Source organism: Boleophthalmus pectinirostris, unplaced genomic scaffold, assembly GCF_026225935.1.
Source record: "Boleophthalmus pectinirostris isolate CB_2022bp ecotype Guang Dong unplaced genomic scaffold, ASM2622593v1 HiC_scaffold_8, whole genome shotgun sequence".
NCBI classification, from domain to species: domain Eukaryota; kingdom Metazoa; phylum Chordata; class Actinopteri; order Gobiiformes; family Gobiidae; genus Boleophthalmus; species Boleophthalmus pectinirostris.
The window spans coordinates 3866976-3889227 of NW_026571515.1; the positions used below are offsets into that span (position 1 = coordinate 3866976).

At 44.5% G+C, this 22252-nt stretch overlaps 2 protein-coding genes across 3 annotated transcripts in view; one reads left to right on the forward strand and one right to left on the reverse strand.

Moving 5' to 3' along the window:
- Window positions 1-1934: 1934 nt before the first annotated feature.
- Window positions 1935-5284, reverse strand: dedd (death effector domain containing). Its single transcript, XM_055165654.1, has 5 exons — window positions 4995-5284; window positions 4011-4457; window positions 3368-3454; window positions 3089-3256; window positions 1935-2987 (listed from the first exon to the last, which is right to left on the reverse strand). Exons 2-5 carry the CDS (start codon window positions 4372-4374, stop codon window positions 2599-2601), a joined length of 1008 nt encoding a protein of 335 aa, XP_055021629.1. The 5' UTR covers window positions 4375-4457; window positions 4995-5284; the 3' UTR covers window positions 1935-2598.
- A 478-nt stretch (window positions 5285-5762) lies between these two features.
- mfn2 (mitofusin 2) overlaps window positions 5763-22252 on the forward strand; it is a 45571-nt gene continuing 29081 nt past the window's right edge. Inside the window, exons 1-9 of one of the 2 annotated variants that reach the window (XM_055165653.1) lie at window positions 5763-6082; window positions 6311-6484; window positions 6918-7099; window positions 7238-7373; window positions 8678-8840; window positions 12780-12904; window positions 13776-13884; window positions 18866-18973; window positions 20423-20576. In XM_055165653.1, coding sequence (XP_055021628.1) covers window positions 6922-7099; window positions 7238-7373; window positions 8678-8840; window positions 12780-12904; window positions 13776-13884; window positions 18866-18973; window positions 20423-20576 — 973 coding nt within the window. In that variant the 5' untranslated portion in view covers window positions 5763-6082; window positions 6311-6484; window positions 6918-6921. The remainder of the gene's footprint in view (window positions 6083-6310; window positions 6485-6917; window positions 7100-7237; window positions 7374-8677; window positions 8841-12779; window positions 12905-13775; window positions 13885-18865; window positions 18974-20422; window positions 20577-22252) is intronic. The other variant, XM_055165652.1, reaches the window with a different exon arrangement.

The following is a 22252-nucleotide window of genomic DNA, read 5'->3' on the forward strand; positions in this document are numbered from 1 at the left end:
CTGGAACGGGGTCGCCTCTCCACTGATCTGACCCGTAACTTGGTCTGGTTTGGTCTCCGTGACGACAGGAAGGTTTAATGCCGTACTGTGAGACATTCCAGACAAAGCAATAACGTCTAACATCACGGAGAAATTGAAGGGAGGCTCCATCAGAACAGATTCTACACACATCTGCACCAGAAAAGTGACACTACGCGACTTTTCTGTAGCCATGGAGATGTTATTGCTTTGTATGGAATGTTCCGCAGTGTGACATTAAACTGGAGGAGTTACTAAAAGGGAGAAAGTGGGAAAAGGGAGGGGCAGGATCCAAAGTTATAAGAAATAGTGCGATTGGTCGAACAGGTTTTCACGTACGGTAATCGGGGCAGTTCTGTGTGATGTCACGTAGTACTTGAAACTGCAGTGGTCCCTAGAGGAAGCACTAGAGACGAGCATGATAAGTCGACTACTGTATTTTCCGGGTTATTAGGCGCTCTGGATTATAAGACGCACTGTCATTAAATGGTTTATTTTTGAACTTTTTTCACAAATAAACCGCGTGGGACTTTAAAGGAAACCCAACAGTGTGATGGGTGAGTGGTTTTGTTTGTTTGTTCGTTCACGGTGACTCTGGGTTTGTTCAGTTGTGGCGTGTAGGGAGGGTGTGTCTGGGACCAGCGGATTGTCGGCGTGTTCGCAGTGACTCAGTTGTTCAGTTGTGTCTAGAAGCGGCACGTCGCACTCGCTTTTTCGGTTCGTTCCTCCGTTCCGTTCCTCGTCGGCGTGGAGTGATGAGTGTGTCTGTGGGTGTGTTTCTCTGTGCGGTCGCTGTCTGCTCCGTGTGTGTTTGCGTGTTCTGCGGGTGGTGCAGCTTTGTAATCCGTGTATCATTCGTTCATTCGTTTTTCAATATAAAACCAAAAATAAGAAAACAAAAAAACAACAATTTTCTTCATTATTTGTCTCCAAAACCAAAATGAAAAAAATTATTTGTTTTTTCAGTTTTCGATTTTGTGTTTAAATGAAAAATGGAAAAAAACTGATACCGGCCGTTTCCTGTTTAGGTGACTCCCGTGATTGCGATGCCAGACTTTTGCACCACAAACGCACTGAACCAGGACTGGTCCAGGTCCGGGACCAGACCAGGACCAGAGTGGACTCCGAGCTTTGACTCTGAGCCTCAGCTTCGAGCTCCGGCCCTGCCATGGGCTCTGAACCTCCGGGCTCGTCCTGGTCTGGTCTCAGTCCCGCTCTGGTCCCGGTTTGGTCTCGGCCTGGCCCCAGTCTGGTCTCAGTCAGCGCTTAGAATTTATGTAAATGAGTCATGTGGTTTTAAGTTTAGTTTCTTTAAAACATAAACAAATGTCAAACAATGTCAAATCTGCATTAAACACATTATAATGTCAAACGGGCTGATGTGGCTCTAGAGTCGTTATGTTTATATGTTGTAAAGTTGAGTTTATAGAGATTAGTAATGGTAATAATAATGATAATTTTGATATAAAAATGTTAATGATTAATCGAAAATCGATCATTAATTCTCCTGACAATTGAGCACACACTAATTTCACACTCAAATAGGCACCAATGACTTGTAGGAACGGTAGATAATGGACAGTAAACAAAGGACTGAAAACCAGCGTGAATTTTTTAAGAATGAACCATCAAAACACCAAACTATGACTTAAATCATGTAAAAGAAGTTGAACATTTCGAGAATTTTGGAGAGATGTTTTCTTAATTTAAGAGACACCAGACACAACTAAAGTGTGTGTGGTTGGATCATCTCAAGTTTGGATGTTGGATTTTCATGTTCTATGCTCCAGTTCCAGACCCTTCGGGTGTAAAACTGAATGTAGAAGAGACCAGCTGATCAGGTTAATATTTTAACACACTGAAGAACTCAAATCCTCTAAGGAACTTGGATTTAAGTCAAGGACAAAACTCCCAAATTGAATTAAAAAAGTTTAATATGCAGTTCTAGAGTAATGGATCTGCTCACAAAGCAAAGAGTACCAGTAAAATGTTCATCATAAACTGACCACATCTCCACTCAGGATCAGACAGCGCCCCCTACAGAACACATCAACATCGACAAGAATGTCACAGTCCAGAAGCTACAGTCCACAGAGGTCTCAGAGCCACGTCCACTGCACATGTCCACTGTATGTGTCCACTGTGTATGTCCACCTCCACCTGACCAACCCACAGCCCTGCCCCACCCCCATGCACCTCCCTCCACCTCCCAGGAGCTCCAGAAGAACAAGCAGAGGAACACAGGATAAGGACTACCATTGTAGTCAGACGTTTCATGAGAACACAGCACTTTAACTGGACGGGTTTCCTCTACAACGGGGAAGTAATCAGGCACAAACGTGAGGGAGTAACGTGTATGAGTTTGTGTTCTAACCAAAAGAGAAAGTCTTTAAAATAAATATCTAAAATATCGTGTGGAGGATAAAACAGTGAAAAGTAAAGTCCATGTGCAGTGTGTTTCATTAATGTTCCCTTTCCTGTGTGAGTCTACACTCTGAGTGTATGTCCTGCTCTGGGCTGCCTCCTGTAGGACTGGAGGACAGTGGACACGCGCAGTGGACATTAAGTGGAGGCTGAAGTCTACCACCGAGAGGAGCACAGCTCTCCGGTCACCAGGTTGCCCAACAGTTTGCGGCGGCCGGCCTGGTAGTCCTCCTCATCCACATTGACGAGCAGCTTGATGGCCTCGTGGCCCACGGCCTGTTTCAGAGAATCGGTGATGAAGACTCCTTTGAGGGCCTCCAGTAAAGAGCCGTTGATGTAGTCTCTCCAGAAGGCGTCCAGGTAGGTGAGCTCGGAGAACTTGATGTCACAGATGATGGAGCCCAGGTCTCTGGATTTGAGGATGGTGTTGGCCTGGTTGAATCTCTCAAACTGACGCTCCACAGCCTCCTGTTTGTTGGAGAAGACGTTCCCCTGAAGAGCAGACTCGTGCTGGCAGTACTCGGCCCGCACACGCAGCCGGATGTCTGCATCAAGAGAACAGAGAGCACGGAGAGCACAGGGTCAGGGTCAGAGGTTCTGTTTATGCTTAATATTTACTGCAAGTACCATGAGTCGTTATTCTTACCACACGTCTGCTTCTCTTTGCAGTCGGCCACACTCTGACTCCTCTTGCGTTTGTGTGTGGGGGACGTCCGGGCCGGTTTACTCACTGAGGGCCCCACCTGAGAGGGCCCCACCTGAGAGGCTCCGACCTGTGGCCCTGCAGGAGGGCAGCAGATCAGCGGCTGTGGGGCTGAACACAAACAAGAATTATTATTAAAAATATTTGCATGTTTTCTGCCAAAATAATGATGGTTTTCTAAAGCCTAACACAGTAACATACACACACAGGGGGCGCTCTCACCTGCTTTCCTCTGGCCTGAGGGGCTCCGGCTCTGCACACTGCCTTTGGACGACTCCTCCAGGTATTTGTCCACTGGGTCAGGACAAACTGTGCACAGGAAACAGAAGAAATCAGCAAACAGCAAAAACATAACTGACAGAAAAAGGATATAGAACCATAAACAGTCCCATTGTTCTTGTTCTGCTGAGGTTATCACTCGCCTTTACTGGCCTTTTTCAATAATAATACTGTATTGTATTGTTTCTGAAATATGTTACTTATTTTCCTACTGTTGTCTTTGTCATTATCTGTGGGTGAACTAAGAATGACTTTTGTCTTCAGTAAACAATAAACCAAGCCCACTAAGATGTTTCTTGTTTTTATTGTTTTGTACCTTCTGGTTGTTGTTTTTGTTAATCATACATCCTCTGTCCTGCCTCCTGCACAGGCGTAATAAAGGCCGTTTGAGTCCAAAGAACACGGATTAATAATTCCCTTATGATTCATCAGGGTCACTGCGTAGGTCTGTCCTTTCTCCTCTAATGTGTTTGTGTAAGTCCACAGCCACCAGGGCTCTGGTCGGTCGGGTCTGTGGGGGTCCGTTGGGGGTTAAGGTCCGGTCGGGGGCTCAGGTCAGTCAGGTCTCTGCGGTCAGGGGTCTCACCGGTGTGGCGTTTGCGCAGGCTGACGTAGGGCAGCAGGTCGTGGCGGGTGATGATGCGCAGCAGCTGTAGAACGTGTCTGAAGTTGGACTCGTCACAGCGGCCCTGACGCTCCAGAGCCAACAGGAAGTCCCGCCCACACCTGATGCCGCCGCGCTCGTACTCGTCGATCACGTCCACAAACAGGAAGGAGAGCACGCGCACGTCGCGGTGCGTGAGCTGGGAGCCAACAATGTCAAACATGTGATGCAGAGAGTAGAGTCCAAATGAGTTATCCACTGCCTCCTCAGGCCACGGCTCGGAGCAGCGCGCCCGCTTGGCACAGGGTGGGGCACAGGGGGTGCCGCTCTCCGGGGATAAGGGCATGATGGCAGCTTCCAGCGCCAGTGGTGAAGAGTCTGAAGATACGTCCTAGCACCGGTGTGGGCGCCGAGACGCGCTCTGCAGAGCTGCAGAATAACAACAAAAACAAAAAGGTCTTTCAATGCAAATAAGCAGAATATGCACAGATCACAGAGGAGACGCCTCACACCAGTAACATTTACATTTGGGCAACAGAAAACACATCTGTAGAGTTATTTACTACCTGTAAATAAGTGAGAGGGCACCAAGTGCAATAACTTAATGTTTAATAGCTCTGTGATTAACAGGGGCCACATCACGGCCCCGGTCTGTGGCGGGACCAGCCCCACACGGCTCCTCACACACGGGGCAGGTGACTGTGTGCGCCCGGGTGTTCTGGTGCCTTCTACAGCCTTTGCAAGAAGACATGTGGGAGAATTTAACCGCAAAAACGGTCTCAAATAGCCTGCGTTGGAAAACCAGCTTCTACAATTAGGAACAAAACGTCAGACATTTGCTATGGCTAACGCGCTGCCAGAGCATTCTCTGCGTAACTCCAGCGCCGCGTCTGCCTCGGTTCTGTCATCTGCCCTGAAAACGGCCATCCGCGTTTAAAGATCACGGCAGTGGGTCGGTGTGGTTACCTTTCTGTCTCGTGTCGTAGATCACGGCTGCACAGCGCGCACACACACAGACTAACGGGGTTAGCTCGTCCAGGCGCACTCCGCAGCTCCTCAGTCCCACTCACAAAGAGACATCGCAGACATGTCCGCCGGACTTCACTCGATTCCTTCACAGACGCGTTTAAACTACACAGAACAAACCCTCCGTACTTCTCCTGTAAAGCGTCGGGCCTGTGCAGTCGCGGTAAAGGCTAAAATCCTCTGGTCAGCAGCGCACACACTCGCAGTAAAATAAATGCATTTCCGTTTTACGCAGCGCAAACATCCGGCGGCGCGCGCTGCTGTGGAGCAGGGCCGCGTGGGGCCGCGTGGGGCCGCGTGTGGCCCTCCACAGTAATGCACGAGGACAACAATGACAACAGTGATTCTGCTGAAAATAATAAAAATATTATAATACTACTAAAATGCTTTTCAAACTGTGGAACAGACTACTCTCTACACGTCCCGATATTTTTTTATTATATTTTTTAAATAAAAATAAAAAAAGAAACCAACACACATTTGCTGTTTTGTCACTTAAATGAATCTGTCAGTTGTCTCTCATTTTTCAGTCAATAACTCCAGCCTTTTAATGTTTGTCTACGTTATGTTCGTTTGTAAAAATTGACTCAGTTTATTATTATAAAATACTAATAAAGTTATAATATCTGAGCCTGTATGAGCCCGGGTGAGGGGAGTTGGTCTCCTGCAGTACCGTCCGCAGCCTGGCGGGGGCAGTGTGTCCTTTACCTAATGTTAACTTTAGCGTTAGCATTAGCATTAGCTGGTTCTGATGTAAACGGAGCGCTGCGCCTCCGCCGTGTGTGCCTCTACTGACCGCGGACAGAGGACATAAGCCCGAGAGGACCGAGAGGACCAAGGCTCAGTGTCCGGTAGTGTTTATCCAGAGCCAGTGTGTTTACAGATCCTCCGCGAAGGATCCAGAGGGCGTCTGTCCGCTCCGGTCTGCCCCGGACTCAGACTCAGGTGGACGGATACAACGAGAACAAGAGCAGGGACAAGAGCAGGACATGACCGTGAAGCGCCTCTGAAGAGCGAGCACATCTACGGTGAGTCCTGTCCCCGTGTCCCTCCTGTCCCGTGTCCCTCCTGTCCCCGGGGTGTGGGTCTGCGGCCCCGGGTTCCTGCTGCAAAAACATGATGGGCTTAGGGACTTGGCGGCACCCTGGGGTGCCATGTCTGATGTGTACGTGCAACACTGAGCTGGTGCTTCAGGCTGAGTCCTGTTCCGGTGTCACTTGGGTAACTCGGGTGTCTGTTGGTCTTTACTGTTCCAGTGGCACACGCAGCAGAACAGGGCTAACCCGGGCCCCTGCCCACATCCCGGGCACACACCTGCCAGCCGTGCCAAGGCAGAGTGGCACGGGCACGGCACACCTGCGCACTGCCACAGGACACAGGAGGCCCGCAGCCTGTGTTTCTGGGACTTTCCCTGTTTGTTTATCATCGAGGTAGTTTCATTTTATGATCAGACATTTTCTCAAACAGAATATTCCCCAAAGCAAAAGTGTCCACAGTGTGTCCTCTGGAACAAGTGTGTTAGTGTCTATTTAAGAGACAGTCTGAGACTGGACCCAGACCAAGACTGGACCCAGACCAAGACTGGACCCAGACCAAGACTGGACCCAGACCAAGACTGGACCCAGACCAAGACGGGCACTGTCAGACCTTGCTCCATGTTTAGGGTTTATGATTGATCCTGTTAAATCTTATCAGTCTAATTCGACTGCGCCCAGTTACACACAAACCTTCTTTAAACTGTTACAAGGACATTTAAAACAGTTACTTATGAATCAGAAATCAGGACAATGGTGCAAACTCTTGACTCTGTTTTTTTAAGTTTAGGCACCATATTAAATACCCTTATCCCTGTGCTGTGCCCAGTGCCATGTCTGTGGTGTTCCCACGTGCCAGTGTCAGTGCCGCTCACAGTAAGAAGGACAAGCGCCTGATGGCCGAGGTGAACGCTTCGCCGCTCAAACACTTCGTCACTGCCAAGAAGAAGATCAACGGCATCTTCGAGCAGCTCGGCGCCTACATCAAGGAGAGCTCTGTGTTTTTAGAAGGTAACAAAACAATGCACAAGAAGAACTCCAATACATGTGTTTATGCTAAAGAGTACCAATACCTGATCCAATGAGACACAAAGTCCCCTGTGTAATGTTCTGACTTTTCCATAATAACACGTCTCTGTCCTTTTGCAGAGACTTATAAGAATGAGGAGCTGGACCCGGTCACCACAGAGGAGCAGGTGCAGGAGGTGTGTGCGTACCAGAGCAAAGCAGCGGGCATCGCAGAGGTGCTGGCGCGCAGACACATGAAGGTGGTGTTCTTTGGCAGGTACGGACTGACCCCACCACCGCTCACACGGTCTGCTCCAGTTCTAAAGGCACACACGTCTACACGAGAGCTTTAATTCCGAATAAAAATATTTAATTCTGCTTTAAAAAGACCACGTAAACACTTAATTCCTAATGAAAATGATAATGACTTAATTCCGAAGTAAGTGGGTGGTTTATTCCGATTTTTAAAGCCGAATTAATTTATCCCTCGATCATGTAAACGTTTATTATTCTTAAAAATAATTCCGGTCATTTGGCGCATGCTTGTTTTTTAAAATTTAGGTTTATTAAGGACATCACAATCGCATTAGACAAGCCAGATGAATTGCTTTGAGTGTTTTAGCACAAGTATTAGCTTTCAGCAACTGTCCATATAAAAAACAAACAAAAAACTAATCTACATGTATTAAAAAAGATAAGACAAGACACATAAGTTACATACAGATAAAATATATACAGTACATTTTTAGTGGATGCATTTTTGACTGACAACGTACAATAATTTAAATTTACTTTTACATTTGTTGTTATCAGTTTCCAATTTGAAATCATTTGGTAAACAGTTCCACAGTCCGGCCCCTTTGGCAGAGAAAGAGAATGACTAAGAGTTTGTCCCGTACATAGCAACAACGCAGTTATCACTAATAGCAGCTCTTGTGTGTACATTTTATGGTCCTGGCAAATTCTGAATACAGTGGTGTATCACAGTTAAGACTAAAACGAATTTAAGATTATTAAAATTGGTTAAAGGGACAGTTGGGAATTTTGGACATAGGGCCTCATTTCCTCATGATTGGAGTGTTGGAGACGTGTGGAGACACTTTTTTAAATAATCCATCCAGTCCTTGTGCATGTCAATGGTCATAGTTCTCCTGCCACTATAAACAGTCTTACCCACTCCACAAAACACCCGAAACAAATTTATTAATACGCCAGACTGTCGATGTTTAGAAGTAAAACCAACCTTGCATTTGGAGGATTTATGTCTGAGCAGCAGCAGTGAGTTGTTCTTCCTGATAGAAAGCTCGGCAGCGGTGGACTGGTATCACCTTGCACCTATGTTACCGGCAAAATAAAATTCCGCTGCTGCTGAGAAAATCGTCCCTCAACATGTGACGATTCATGTGATGCAAGGTTAGTTTTATTTCAAACATTATACACAATACCAGTACTGTATGATCAAATTAAACAATACGATAAATCAATATTTCAGTATATGCACATCCTTAATCGGAACACTAAATCTGAATATTGTCCCATGCTGCTCTGTGGTTTCTGTGACGGTCGTTTTGTTTCCTACAGGACGAGTAATGGAAAGAGCTCTGTCATCAACGCCATGCTGTGCGATAAGGTGCTGCCCTCGGGCATCGGGCACACCACCAACTGCTTCCTGCGGGTGGAGGGCACAGACGGAGCAGAGTCCTTCATCCTGACAGAAGGGTCTGAGGAGCGCAAGAGCATCAAGGTAACACCAGCCAGAGCACAGGGTTTGGAAAGGGTTTAGGAATGTTAAAGGTTGTATAGAGGATTTTCCAAGGAACGAGAAATCCAGCGACTGTTTGTCCTTTTTCAAATGTTGCGCATGCGTGAAACCACCCCCCCTCCCCTACAGCTCCTACGTAGAAACGCCTCCTCCCGCCTCCTCCTTACGCCAGAAACCGGTGCGCTGCACATGACTTGTAAACAACTAACTACAGTGTTGGTTAGGCAAGACGGAGAAGTGAGGAGCGGGGGGAGGGGGTGCGCGGACATTTCGTGCGCGGACAAGAAGTGAGAAGCAGGGCGAAGAACGGAGCGGGGAGTGAGGAGAGGGAGAGAGAGGAGAGGAGAGGGGAGCAGTGCGTGGAGATTCCGTGAGGAGCAGGGAGAAGAGCGGAACGGGCAGAGAGGGGCGCGGAGATTCCGTGCGAATGAACTAGCTACTACTACAACACGCAGCAGCAAGCGGACTCTTTCTTTGCCTTGAAAATTACGTTTTCAGACATAGGATATCGCATTCATGTCCTGAAAAACGTTTGTCTAGCTCTTGGAAATAAAGTACGTTTTCATAATAAGCAGAAGTTTCCTGTCCAGAAGTAATTTGTGGACCAGTGCGTTCAGTCTTTAGACCCTGCGTCTGCTTCAATTGCGCCATCACTGGAATGAATCTTCAAGAATCACCTTAGTTTGGTTTCGCTGCTTTTCCCCTTGTCTTCTTCTTTCAGCGACCTCAAAAACGGACTTTGTTTTGGGGCGAACTGCTCCTGGATTCTTGTCGCCATCGCAACAAACTTTGTGTGAACTGCGAGGAAGATATAGGTCAAAAAAGCCTCTAAGAACTGTTGCGTTGGTGGAGTAAACAGCGTCTGTGCGTCTGTGGACTGTGTGACAGTCGTACGTAAACCACGTACCGGCGGCGCAGGCAAGTCAGTTACACTAGAAACGTAGGGAGTTTGATTGACAGCCTGTCAGCTCACAGATAACGAGGCAGTGTCGTTATCTATTGGCAAATGTTTAGCCCCACCACGTCCAGAGTTGATGAATTTTTATTCTCTTTTTTTTTGGTCATCATAATTACAAGGCTACTGCATCTCTATATTGCTATCATTGACAATTTGAAACTAAAAAAAAACAAAAAAAATCCTCCATACAACCTTTAAGACTTATACATTTGAGCTCAGTGTGCATTTAAAGGTTCATTGTGTAAAGCAAAAGATGTTCATTTTGTCTTCTTATATACTTTAACTTCTTGGGTTCTTTTTAAAGACAATGCAGTAAAGTGTGTTTACCTTGTTGACATGTTTCGGCTGCTTCTGCGAGCCATCTTCAGAACTGTCCACAGTGTTGGTGGTGACGTGTCGTATATCAGCTGTTGTTACTTCCTGTAGGCGTGGTCAGCCCGATGTCACACTACCATACATCAGAGGCATAACCGAACCCATCCAGAGAGCCATGAAAAAAACACAACATAAGCACTGTAGTAAAACCAGACACAAAACTCCGCCAACAGCTCGTACACCCCAAAGACAAAATCCCACAAGAACAAAAATGCAATGCCATCTACGAAATTCAATGCAAATCATGCAATAAATCATACATAGGGGAAACAGGCCGGGCATTTCACATCCGAAAAAAGGAACACCAAAAGGAATGCGAGAAGGAAACGTCAGGGAGACTCACCAGAACACAAAAAGACAAAGCAGAACAGGAAAACCTAAAATCCGCCATATCAGACACTGTAAAAAGAACAACCACATTATGGATTTTGACGGGGCTCAGGTCATTGGATCGGAAAACAACAAGTTAAAACCCTGGATCAAGGAGGACAATGAAATCAGGAAACGAGGCACGGACAGCGTTAACCGTGATGACGGAGCGTTCCTCCTTTCACACACCTGGGACACCCTCCTCCAGAGACACCGGGCGACGGGAGGCGTGGTCAGTCTGAGTGACCTGCAGGTCCATCAGGTCTGACCACGCCTACAGGAAGTAACAACAGCTGATATACGACACGTCACCACCAACACTGTGGACAGTTCTGAAGATGGCTCGCAGCAAGCAGCCGAAACATGTCAACAAGGTCAACACACTTTACTGCATTGTCTTTAAAAAGAACCCAAGAAGTTAAAGTTCATTGTGTAACTTTACTCGTGGAGGGTCCGTCAAATGCTTTTCTCCATGAAGATGTTTTGCTTTGGCTATGGTCTTAAACCTTTCTATGTGCATGGAGACCAAACCAGACCAAGTTACAGGTCAGATCTGTGGAGAGGCGACCCCGCTCGCAGTCAGAATGTTTGTTTTTCTAGATATTTTTGAGCTTTAAAACCACCTGTAATTGAATAAACGTAAAGTAGAGCTGTTTAATGTCACACTGTGGAATATTCCAGGCAGAGCAATGATGTATCCATAGAAACAAGCAGGTGATGGAGCCACAACCAAAACGTTACGTAGAGCGCCTTTTTAATGGTCCTATATTACACAAAATGGTGTCTTTATACTGCTGTTATTTCATCAAAACAGACCTGGACTTGTGTTTTGTTTACATCTCCAAAGCTCAGAATGCTCTGTGCCCACCTTGTGATGTCATGAAGCGGTAGTTTTCAAGTTAACCTCTCCCTTTTTACTCTTTGTTTAGTACAAATTGGAAATTCCAGGGCCAAAATTATCCAAATGATTCCAGTGAGAGTTTAAAAACACAGTGGAGTACTTCCTGTGTCACCACATGACATCACAAGGTGGAACAAAGTGTTTTCTGTTTTGAGAGAAGAACTGAAAGCCTAAATATTCAGAGTTTGTGTGTTAAACTTGTGCATTTTCTGTTTAATTTCATTCACTCTAAAGTTCTTGTAGAGGAGCAGCGACTTAAAAGTGAAAAAATACAAAAAACGCTCAGATGGCTGAAAAAGCTTTTTTAAATTTTTAAAAAAAGTTTTGGCAAAAGGCCTTCGTCAGGTAATTTTTCTTGCTTTGGACCACAGTACACAAACCTCCCATTCTTTGGATATGAGCTCCTCTCCTGGCAACCATTTTGTGTACTGTGATCCAAAGAAAGAAAAATGATCTGATGATGGCTTTTTGCCGAAACTCTATTTAAAAACAGAATGGCCTATTCATTTTTTCACTTTTAAACTTGTGAATGAGACAAAACACAACTCCAAGTCTGTTTGTGATGAGGAAATAACATTAGAACATGGATCAGGTCATGCAAGGTCATGACTGCGCACTTAACACTTTCAACCAAAATCAAAACTCAAACCAAAAAAATCAAGAGCACATTACCTCAATTTTAGCGTCGTTGCACCGGCGTCCAGGTTCGTTTTAGAATTGATTTTAAGATTTTCATAGTTTGTTTTTGAACCTTTTAAATGGAAAGGCCCCGCATCCACGTTACGTCTCGGGCCTCATCCAGATTTACTCTCCTGCGCGCTCTGAGGTCTGAGGTCCAGCTCCAACTCGTGGGGCCTAAGACGAGACTTAAAACCAGAGGAACAGGACCTTCTCTGTGGTTGACCCTAAGCTCTGGAACGTTCTGCCCTTCCACGTCCCAACAGCCCGACAGTGAAGAGTTTTGAGTCTCGTTTTAAAACCCACTTTTACTCTCTGGCTTTTAACACCGCTTGAGTTGTGCGGTCCTTTGTGTCTTTTATTTATTTTATTTTTATTTTACGTATTGAAAGCTATTTTACGATTCTTATGGTTTTGCTTTTATTTGATTTTACTGGTTTTATTGTTTTAGGACAAAATTTTAGCAGTTTACCTTTTTGTTGTCTTCATTTTCTGATCTCTGCGCAGCACTTTGGAAACTGCTTTGTTTATAAAATGTGCTGTATAACTAAAGTTGATTTGGATTTGGATCAGAACTTGGTGTAATATGGGCTCTTTTTTGTATTGTTTTATATAAATATAATGCTGTGACTGTGTGCAGACGGTGAATCAGCTGGCCCACGCTCTGCACCAGGAGGAGGAGCTGGACGCCGGGAGCCTGGTGTGTGTCATGTGGCCCAAAGCAAAGTGTGCTCTTCTCCGGGACGACCTGGTGCTTTTGGACAGGTAACTCCCTCCACTCCTCCCGGTCCCCTCCTTAGAACCTCATCAAAACAAATAAATTATCCCAGATTTAAAGCCCCACATCTTTATTTTAGCCAATAACTTGACTATATTTTTTAAATTGCTCAAAAATACAATGGGAGAACATGTGTACTTAGTAAAAACAGGCTTGTATTTTTAGACTTATTTGTCTCTCTCAGTGGTCCATGCGCGTATACTCGTCTTATATTTCTTCTGATACAGCTCAAGATCATTCTAAAGCAATTCAGGAAAGGTTAATTTCTGTCCTGTCAATGTGTGAGACTTTTTTTTAGTATCAATACCTGCTCAAATGAGTGGTTTTAGTATTGATTTACGTCTGATTTTCAATACTTTTGGCAACCCTACAGTCTCGTGCTATGCTTTGTCTATACTTAAAGGTGCATTGTGTAACCCTTCTGACAGAGGGTCTATCACCTGCTTGTTTTCTATGCCTGGAATGTTCCACAGTATGACATTAAAACAGCTCTACCTTACATTTATTAAATTTACAGTGGTTTATAGCTCAAAAATGCCTTGAAAAAGAGACATTCTGACTGGGAGCGGGGTTGCCTCTCCACAGATCTGACCTCACTTGTTGAAATAACATCTCCATGAAGAAAAGACGGACCCTCCACCAGAAAAGTTACACAATGCAGCTTTAAAGTGACAAATCTGGTTTAGGCTTTGTAAGAAAAAAACTAAACCAAACAGAAGCCCCACACTGTTCCTGGGATATTGATTCTGCCTCTGCTCATATTATACAGCTATATTTCTTCCATATATGGTGCTTCCTCTTCCTCCTCTTCTTCCTCTCTGATGTGCACACTGTGTCTCTGTGTGTCTGTGCCCGCAGCCCTGGCATCGACGTGACCACAGAGCTGGACAGTTGGATCGATAAGTTCTGTCTGGACGCTGATGTGTTTGTGCTGGTGGCCAACTCCGAGTCCACGCTCATGCAGACGGTAAATTATGCCCGCTTTAACTCACGCCTGTGGTAGCTCATGCCCACTGTAACTTATGCCCATGGTAAGTCAGGCCTACAGTAACTTGTACCCAGTGTAGCTCATGGTAGCTCATGCCCGTGGATGCTCATGCCCCCGGTAACCCAGGCCCGCAGTAAATCATGCCCACGGTAGCTCGGGCCCGCAGTAACTCATGCCTGCGGTAACTCATGCAAACAGTAAATTATGCCCACGTTAACTCATGCCCACGTTAACTCATGCCCACGTTAACTCATGCCCACGTTAACTCATGCCCAGGGTAACTCATGCCCAGGGTAACTCATGCCCAGGGTAACTCATGCCCAGGTAACTCATTAACTCATGCCCAGGTTAACTCATGCCCAGGGTAACTCATGCCCAGGGTAACTCATGCCCACGTTAACTCATGCCCACGTTAACTCATGCCCAGGGTAACTCATGCCCAGGGTAACTCATGCCCAGGGTTAACTCATGCCCACGTTAACTCATGCCCACGTTAACTCATGCCCACGTTAACTCATGCCCACGTTAACTCATGCCCAGGGTAACTCATGCCCAGGGTAACTCATGCCCAGGGTAACTCATGCCCACGTTAACTCATGCCCACGTTAACTCATGCCCACGTTAACTCATGCCCAGGTTAACTTGGGCTCACAGTAACTCACGCCCACTGTAGCTCATGCAGACAGTGAATTATGCCGACGGTACCTCATGCCCACAGTAACTCACGCCCACTGTAGCTAATGCCCGCTGTAACTCATGTCCATGGTAGCTCATGCCCACTGTAAATTGTGGCCACTGTAACTCGTGCCCACGGTAAATCATCCCCGCGGTAACTCACACCCACTATAACACGGGCCGACAGTAACTCATGCCCGCGGTAAATCATGCCCACTTCCTGTGCCCAGGTCTGGGGTTGGGAGCATCAGGACAAAAAGAATATGTTTAATACTTTGTCATGATCTTAATAATTGATGGTATCTGATCGTTCATTATTTAAGAGGACGGATCAAGTTTAGCCACAGCAACATTTCCACGGCTCTTCTCGCTCGTCTTTGTGTCTCGTCAAAAGTCTCAGGTCTCAGGTCAGTTTCACAGGACGACTGGTCAGGGAGGGTCAGCCGGTCTGTGCCAGCCGGTCTGTGCCAGGGCAGATTGAGGAGAGTAACATCCCTCAGTATGGTTAATCTTAAATGTATTTGTCTATTTACAATAACCCAACTTTTGATTACATACTTTAACTTGTTTTAATAAGGTTTTGCGTGTGATGTGTCACGTGATTTAATGTTTGGCATCCATACTGGAGGTCAAGACTGGTGGTATTCAGTTTATTTCAGTGTAATCATGGTGACTTTAAACAGCGCAAATGACATAAAACTGTCCAAAATCTCCAGCTCGTTAGATCAGCGTCATTAGAAAGGTATAAAGCTAAAGTCGTCCTCCTGGGTTGTGGAATAGATCCCGATCTAATTCCGATGGAGCTTTGTCAGTCTAATCAACGCTCGCTCTGTGTCCGACCTTTAGTATCCAGATATTTACAACGACTTCATTCGACATCGTCCTACACCAACCAAGAAGTTAAAAGCCACACGGGGTTAAAATCATATAAATATTTTGTAGCCCAATGTGTGAGATCTTTGTTGATCACCAAACATCACATCTGTTCCTGATAACAGCCAGGGGAAGTGGAACGGGGGTTAAAATCAGAGCCGGAGCGACCCGGGATGATGGAAATAGAGGCCGGAGTGGGGGAGGGGATTCTGTGCTAGTACACCGGCGAGAAAAATACTTTTGGTGTATATAATTTCATTTACTCTGTGGTGGCGGGGTCGTGCTCCTTAATCCAGATCTCCAGCTCGGGACTGACCATCTGCAAGAACTGTTCCAGAATCAGCTTTTCACACACTTGTTGGATTGTTATTTTTTCTGGCTGAATCCACCTCATGAACAGCTCCTTCAGGTGGACATACAGCTCCCGTGGCATCTCACTGGGCTCGATTTTCAGGGATCTGAAGCGGCGGCAGTAGGTCTCTGACGTAATTTCATATTTGGACAAGATGGCCTCCTTCACCTTGTCATAGTCCTCTGTGTCTTTCATGTCCATGGGAACATAGGCACTTCGGGCTTTGCCTGTCAGCAGAGGTACCAGGCGAACAGCCCACTCTTTTTCTGGCCATCGGCAAACCTGAGCCATCCTTTCAAACGTGGTCAGGAAATGTTCAATGTCATCATCAGGAGCCAGGGGAAGAAGCTTTGGCTCCCGGTATGGCCTGTGAGGGTAACGCGGCCCCTCATTTTCTTCATCCTCATACTCCTCCTCTGTTGGCGTTTCTAGTGTGACTTGAATGGGCCTTGAAACCCGCTGTGGATGCGCAGATCGCTCTGGCTGCATCCTTAATAGCTGCTGCTGGAGTTGCTATACCTGAATCTCCATGTTTTGCCAGCGCTGGTCCTGTTGGATCCGCTCAGTGTTGACAGTTTTGTCTCTTATGGTCTGGGCATCAATTAGCGACTTCATCATCCCAGCCAATTCCTCCATTTTCTCTTCCACACCACTTGCCTTTGTCCCCTGGTGGTCAGCCATTGTCGTCCCAGGTTCCTCGTCAGGCTCTTCAGGCATTTTCTTTCCACCTTGTCTGGTATTCATCGTACCTTCTCACTGCGGCATAGGACCACTCCTGACACCAAATGTAACGTAGGTTGACCGTGAGCGGCTTGGGGTTCAGTGAGCAAGGTTAAAAACAAAAAGTAAACCGTGGACCACAACTACCTGTCTGTGTCTGGATTTGTTTTTAACCTTGCTCACTGAACCCCAAGCCGCTCACGGTCAACCTACGTCACACCACCTCTGTCTGTGATCTTTATCAGCCGGGATCCGACAGAAAGACACTTTGGCCTCCTTCTTTAGCAGATTGACTCCAGCCAGAACATCCAATAGAAACGCAGATCAAGACCGTTGTTATTCAATTCAAACTTTATCACACACAAATACTACGCGTTGGTCCAGATGGATAGTTTGACTCCAATATGGCGGCATCAACACCAGGTCACGTGATTTTGTGATGTAGACGCAAAACCTTAATAGATTGTAAAAACCTTTCACTGCGAGCTGGGATGTTGTGATGTTTGCATTTTTAAACCACTATGCTTCAAGTCCACACAACTTTTGGTGCGGCGCAAAAAAGCATTTTCCAACACAAACATTTGATTAATACTTGCTAATACAGTCGATACGATGCTCCACATTTACCGTAGTTATGTAAAAAACTCTACTACTCTAACTATACTTGTTTTATCTGAGCAGGTCGATCGATTGGCTGAAATTGTCTAAAACGTCGCTCAGAGTCCCTCCTCTTCCCGAACCATATCGACCGATAATGTATAGAACTCACTTCAAAGTGCTGCTCGTATAGATTTTAGACAAACTTTATTGATCCACAAGGGAAATGGTTTGGACACGGCAGCTCACACATCATCAAGATGATAATAATAATAACAAAGAACAACAATATAAATGGTGATAATAAAGTCAAAATAAGTAGAAAAAATAGCAAATAAGTTGTAAGTATTGTATTGTATATTTCGCCGACAAATAAAAATGTAGAAATATATTTACTGTATCTTGGTTATATACAAGGTCATATGCAAAGATGTAATAAAATTTGACAGGACATAGGATTGGCTGTTGTAGGGAGTATTATCTGTTACATAAGGTTGAGTTGTACAGTTGTAGGGAGTATTATCTGTTACATAAGGGCGAGTTGTAGTACAGTTGTAGGGAGTATTATCTGTTACATAAGGGTGAGTTGTTTACAGTTGTAGGGAGTATTATCTGTTACATAAGGGTGAGTTGTAGTACAGTTGTAGGGAGTATTATCTGTTACATAAGGGTGAGTTGTAAGTACAGTTGTAGGGAGTATTATCTGTTACATAAGATTGAGTTGTATAGTTGTAGGGAGTATTATCTGTTACATAAGCGTGAGTTGTTTTACAGTTGTAGGGAGTATTATCTGTTACATAAGGGCGAGTTGTAGTACAGTTGTAGGGAGTATTATCTTGTTACATAAGGGTGAGTTGTTGTACAGTTGTAGGGAGTATTATTTGTTACATAAAGGTGAGTTGTTGTACAGTTGTAGGGAGTATTATTTGTTACATAAAGGTGAGTTATTGTGCAGTTGTAGGGAGTATTATCTGTTACATAAGGGCGAGTTGTAGTACAGTTGTAGGGAGTATTATCTGTTACATAAGCGTGACTTGTTGTACAGTTGTAGGGAGTATTATCTGTTACATAAGGGTGAGTTGTTGTACAGTTGTAGGGAGTATTATCTGTTACATAAAGGTGAGTTGTTGTACAGTTGTAGGGAGTATTATCTGTTACATAAGGGCGAGTTGTAGTACAGTTGTAGGGAGTATTATTTGTTACATAAGGTTGAGTTGTACAGTTGTAGGGAGTATTATCTGTTACATAAGGTTGAGTTGTACAGTTGTAGGGAGTATTATCTGTTACATAAGGTTGAGTTGTACAGTTGTAGGGAGTATTATCTGTTACATAAGGTTGAGTTGTACAGTTGTAGGGAGTATTATCTGTTACATAAGGTTGAGTTGTACAGTTGTAGGGAGTATTATCTGTTACATAAGGGTGAGTTGTAGTACAGTTGTAGGGAGTATTATCTTTTACATAAGAGCGAGTTGTTTTACAGTTGTAGGGAGTTTTATCTGTTACATAAAGGTGAGTTATTGTGCAGTTGTAGGGAGTATTATCTTTTACATAAGAGCGAGTTGTTGTACATTTGTAGGGAGTATTATCTGTTACATATGCGTGAGTTGTTTTACAGTTGTAGGGAGTATTATCTGTTACATAAGCGTGAGTTGTTTTACAGTTGTAGGGAGTATTATCTGTTACATAAAGGTGAGTTATTGTACAGTAAATCTCACAGTTGTTTTGTTTGCGGTTCTTCTACAGGAAAAGTCCTTCTTCCATAAAGTGAACGAGAGACTGTCCAGCCCGAACATCTTCATCCTGAACAACCGCTGGGACGCGTCGGCCTCAGAGCCCGAGTACATGGAGGAGGTGAGTCCTGGGGACGTGCTAAACTCACACACTCAGAATACAAATGGACATGGGTAACCTGCTGGCTGACAAAACAGAAAGTGAAAATGTCACACTCCAAAAACCTCACCTCTCTGTAACTGCTGCTGTCAGACTCAATGTTTTGGTCTGAAAATGTTCATTTAAACGAGTTTATATGATCCTGGTGTGTCGATTTCAATATTTTGATATAGATAGACCGATAGATTGATTCATTCTTCATTTCTTTTTTTTCTTGATTTCTTTCTTTCGTGATCTCCTTTTCTTTCATGATCTCCTTTTCTTTTGTGATCTTTCTTTCTTTCTCTTTCGTGATCTTTCTTTCTTGCTCTCTTGATTTCTTTCTTTATCTCGTTATTTTTTCCTTCATCTTTTTCTTGATCTGTCTTTCTTGAGCTTTCTTTCGGATATCCTTTTCTTTCGTGATATTTCTTTCGTGATCTCTTGATTTTTTTTCTTTCTTGATTTCGTCTTTTATTCATCTTTTTCTTGATCTCTTTCTTTCCTTGATCATTCTTTCTTTCGTGATCCCCTTTTCTTTCTTGATCTCTTTTTGATCTCATTCGTCCTTCTCTTACTTTCTTTCTTGATCTCTTGATTTCTTTTTCTTGATCTCCTTTTCTTTCTTAATTTCTTGATCTCGTTATTTATTTCTTCATCTTTTTCTTGATCTCTTTCTTTCCTTCTAGATCTTTCTTTTGTGATCTCTTGATTTCTCTTTCTTCTCTCTTTCTCGATCTCCTTTTCTTTCATGATCTCCTTTTCTTTTGTGATCTTTCTTTCTTTCTCTTTCGTGATCTTTCTTTCTTGCTCTCTTGATTTCTTTCTTTATCTCGTTATTTTTTCCTTCATCTTTTTCTTGATCTGTCTTTCTTGAGCTTTCTTTCGTGATCTCTTGATTTTTTTCTTTCTTGATTTCGTTTTTTATTCATCTTTTTCTTGATCTCTTTCTTTCCTTCTAGATCTTTCTTTTGTGATCTCTTGATTTCTCTTTCTTCTCTCTTTCTCGATCTCCTTTTCTTTCTCGATCTCCTTTTCTTTCTGGATTTCTTTCGTGACCTCTTTCTTTTTAGATTTCCTTCTTTCTTGTTTTAGTTATTTCTTTCTTGATCTCTTTCTTTCTTTCTTTCTTTCTTGATCTTTCATTTTTCGGCAGCAACAATGAAACAGAATAATAATAAAACAGCAGCAATTCATCATTTTCCCACCTGATCGTTAATAACCGACACATCAGGACTCAGACTCTAATGGGACAGGTGCACTCATGCCTGTAAACACACTGGCTGCCGATGGAGCTTTTGAACAGTTACAGATCTGCATGTTCGGTTTGTAGACACGTTTACCATCAGGGTTCAGAGAATGTGACGCTGATACAGATAAACCCCTCACACAACAGAACCTCACAGCTGCGTGTCCCCGTCTCTGTCCCAGGTCCGGCGTCAGCACATGGAGCGCTGCACGGACTTCCTGGTGGAGGAGCTGCGCGTGGTGGAGCGAGCTCAGGCCGCCGACCGCATCTTCTTCGTGTCGGCCAAAGAAGTGCTGCAGGCCCGAGTGCAGAAGGCCCAGGGGATGCCCGAGACCGGTACCGCCCTCTTCACACCACACCTGCACACTTTTAAAGGCCCGATATCACACAGAACTGACTCCTGTGAGCTTTTAGTCATGTTATACCTCATCAAAAACAGACCTGGAGTTGTGTTTTGTTTCACTCACAGTCTAAAGGCCCCGTCCACACTAGTTCGTATTCATTTTGGTTGTGGATGCAGTGTTCGTCCATCCGTATCCGATGGAAAACGGCTCCAGAGATGAGACGATCTGGTGCCGTCTCCTCCCACGAATTCATCAGAGTGCGGATTTGGTTCGGCACCGTGTGGACGCCTGAAAACGATGATACGCTGACGTAGGAGCTAGGGATGGGCATTCGATGAAATTTTCTTAATCGATCGTTGGAAGAATTAACGATCGATTATCAATTAATCATTAACGTTTTTATATTTAAATGATCATCATTATTATTAGTATCTGCACTACTAATCTGCATAAATAAATTCAACTTTACGACATATAAACTGTAACGACTCTAGAGCCACATCAGCCCGTTTGACATTATAATGTGTTTAATTCAGTTTTGTGCAAATCTCACAGAAACAAAACTTAAAACCGCATCACTAATTTGCATAAACTCAGTGAAGATAAAACTCCAGCTCTTGTGTCGCTGATGTGGTTCAATTTCTGTCGGATTAAAAGACATGACTCAGTGAAATACAGGTTAGTGTGACCAGATTTGTGTTTGTCAAAACCAGGACAGCGTACGGGGGGAGGGGGGCGGGGCCTCGTCATCCACATTGAGCGACTCTCACCTGGAAAAACTTTTTCCCACTGGACACAGAAACATATGTTCCAGCTTTATCCACTGTGCACATGGACTCACACTTGTCCCGAACACAACGGAAAGTGTGGAATTTCTTGTACAAATCATCGTTAAATCCACATTTGTGCTTCGGTTCGTTACAGACTGACCGACTATTTCTGTCTCGCTCCTTCTGATGCAGAGACACATGTACACACCTGTTTGGTCACACTACGATACACACAGCAACCTACATTCAGTTTGTCGATTAAAAAGAACGTAATCGATGAAATTCTTAATGATCAATTATCGATTAATCGATTAATCATGCCCATCCCTAGTAGGAGCTCTAGTCGCGTCCTTATTGGACCGCGTCACTGTGACTCGCTCCTTATTGATTCACTGGGTTCATGTGATCGGTCGTCCACACTCTTGAGCCGCCGCGCTCGTCTTAAAATCCAGTTTACATTCATTAACAACTGAACCTCGTTGTCGATCCACGTTAAGACTTTTTCACGCTTGCCATCTTCCTCAACTGCAACATCTTCCTTGGCTGCAACTTCAGACACGGTGCTCCACTTTTTACCTCCCATGTGACGTCGTGACGGCAGCCTAGTCATGTGACTCGTGTTTCAGGCGGTTTCGCGTAACTGTGTGGAGGGAAGGTTTTGATTGCGGACACAGAAACGACGTGACTGGTCATTTCCGATTCGGTGATACAGTGATTTGTTTCAGTGTAAACGTAGCCTGAATCTCCAAAGTTCAAAATGCTCCGTTTCACCTTGTGATGTCATGAAGCAGTAATTTTCAAGTTAAAAGAAAATCGAGCTGCTGCCTTTTACCTTTTGTTCAGTGGACATAGAAAATTCTGGGGTTGAAATCCTCTAAATGATTCTAGTGAAGGTCGT

Coding starts and splice junctions, on each gene's coding strand:
- dedd (XM_055165654.1), bottom strand. CDS start 4,374: ATGCCCTTATCCCCGGAGAGCGGCACCCCCTGTGCCCCACCCTGTGCC. Junction 3,455..4,010: donor CCTGCGCAAACGCCACACCG/GTGAGACCCCTG, acceptor TCCTGTGCACAG/TTTGTCCTGACCCAGTGGAC. Junction 2,988..3,088: donor CAAAGAGAAGCAGACGTGTG/GTAAGAATAACG, acceptor CTCTTGATGCAG/ACATCCGGCTGCGTGTGCGG.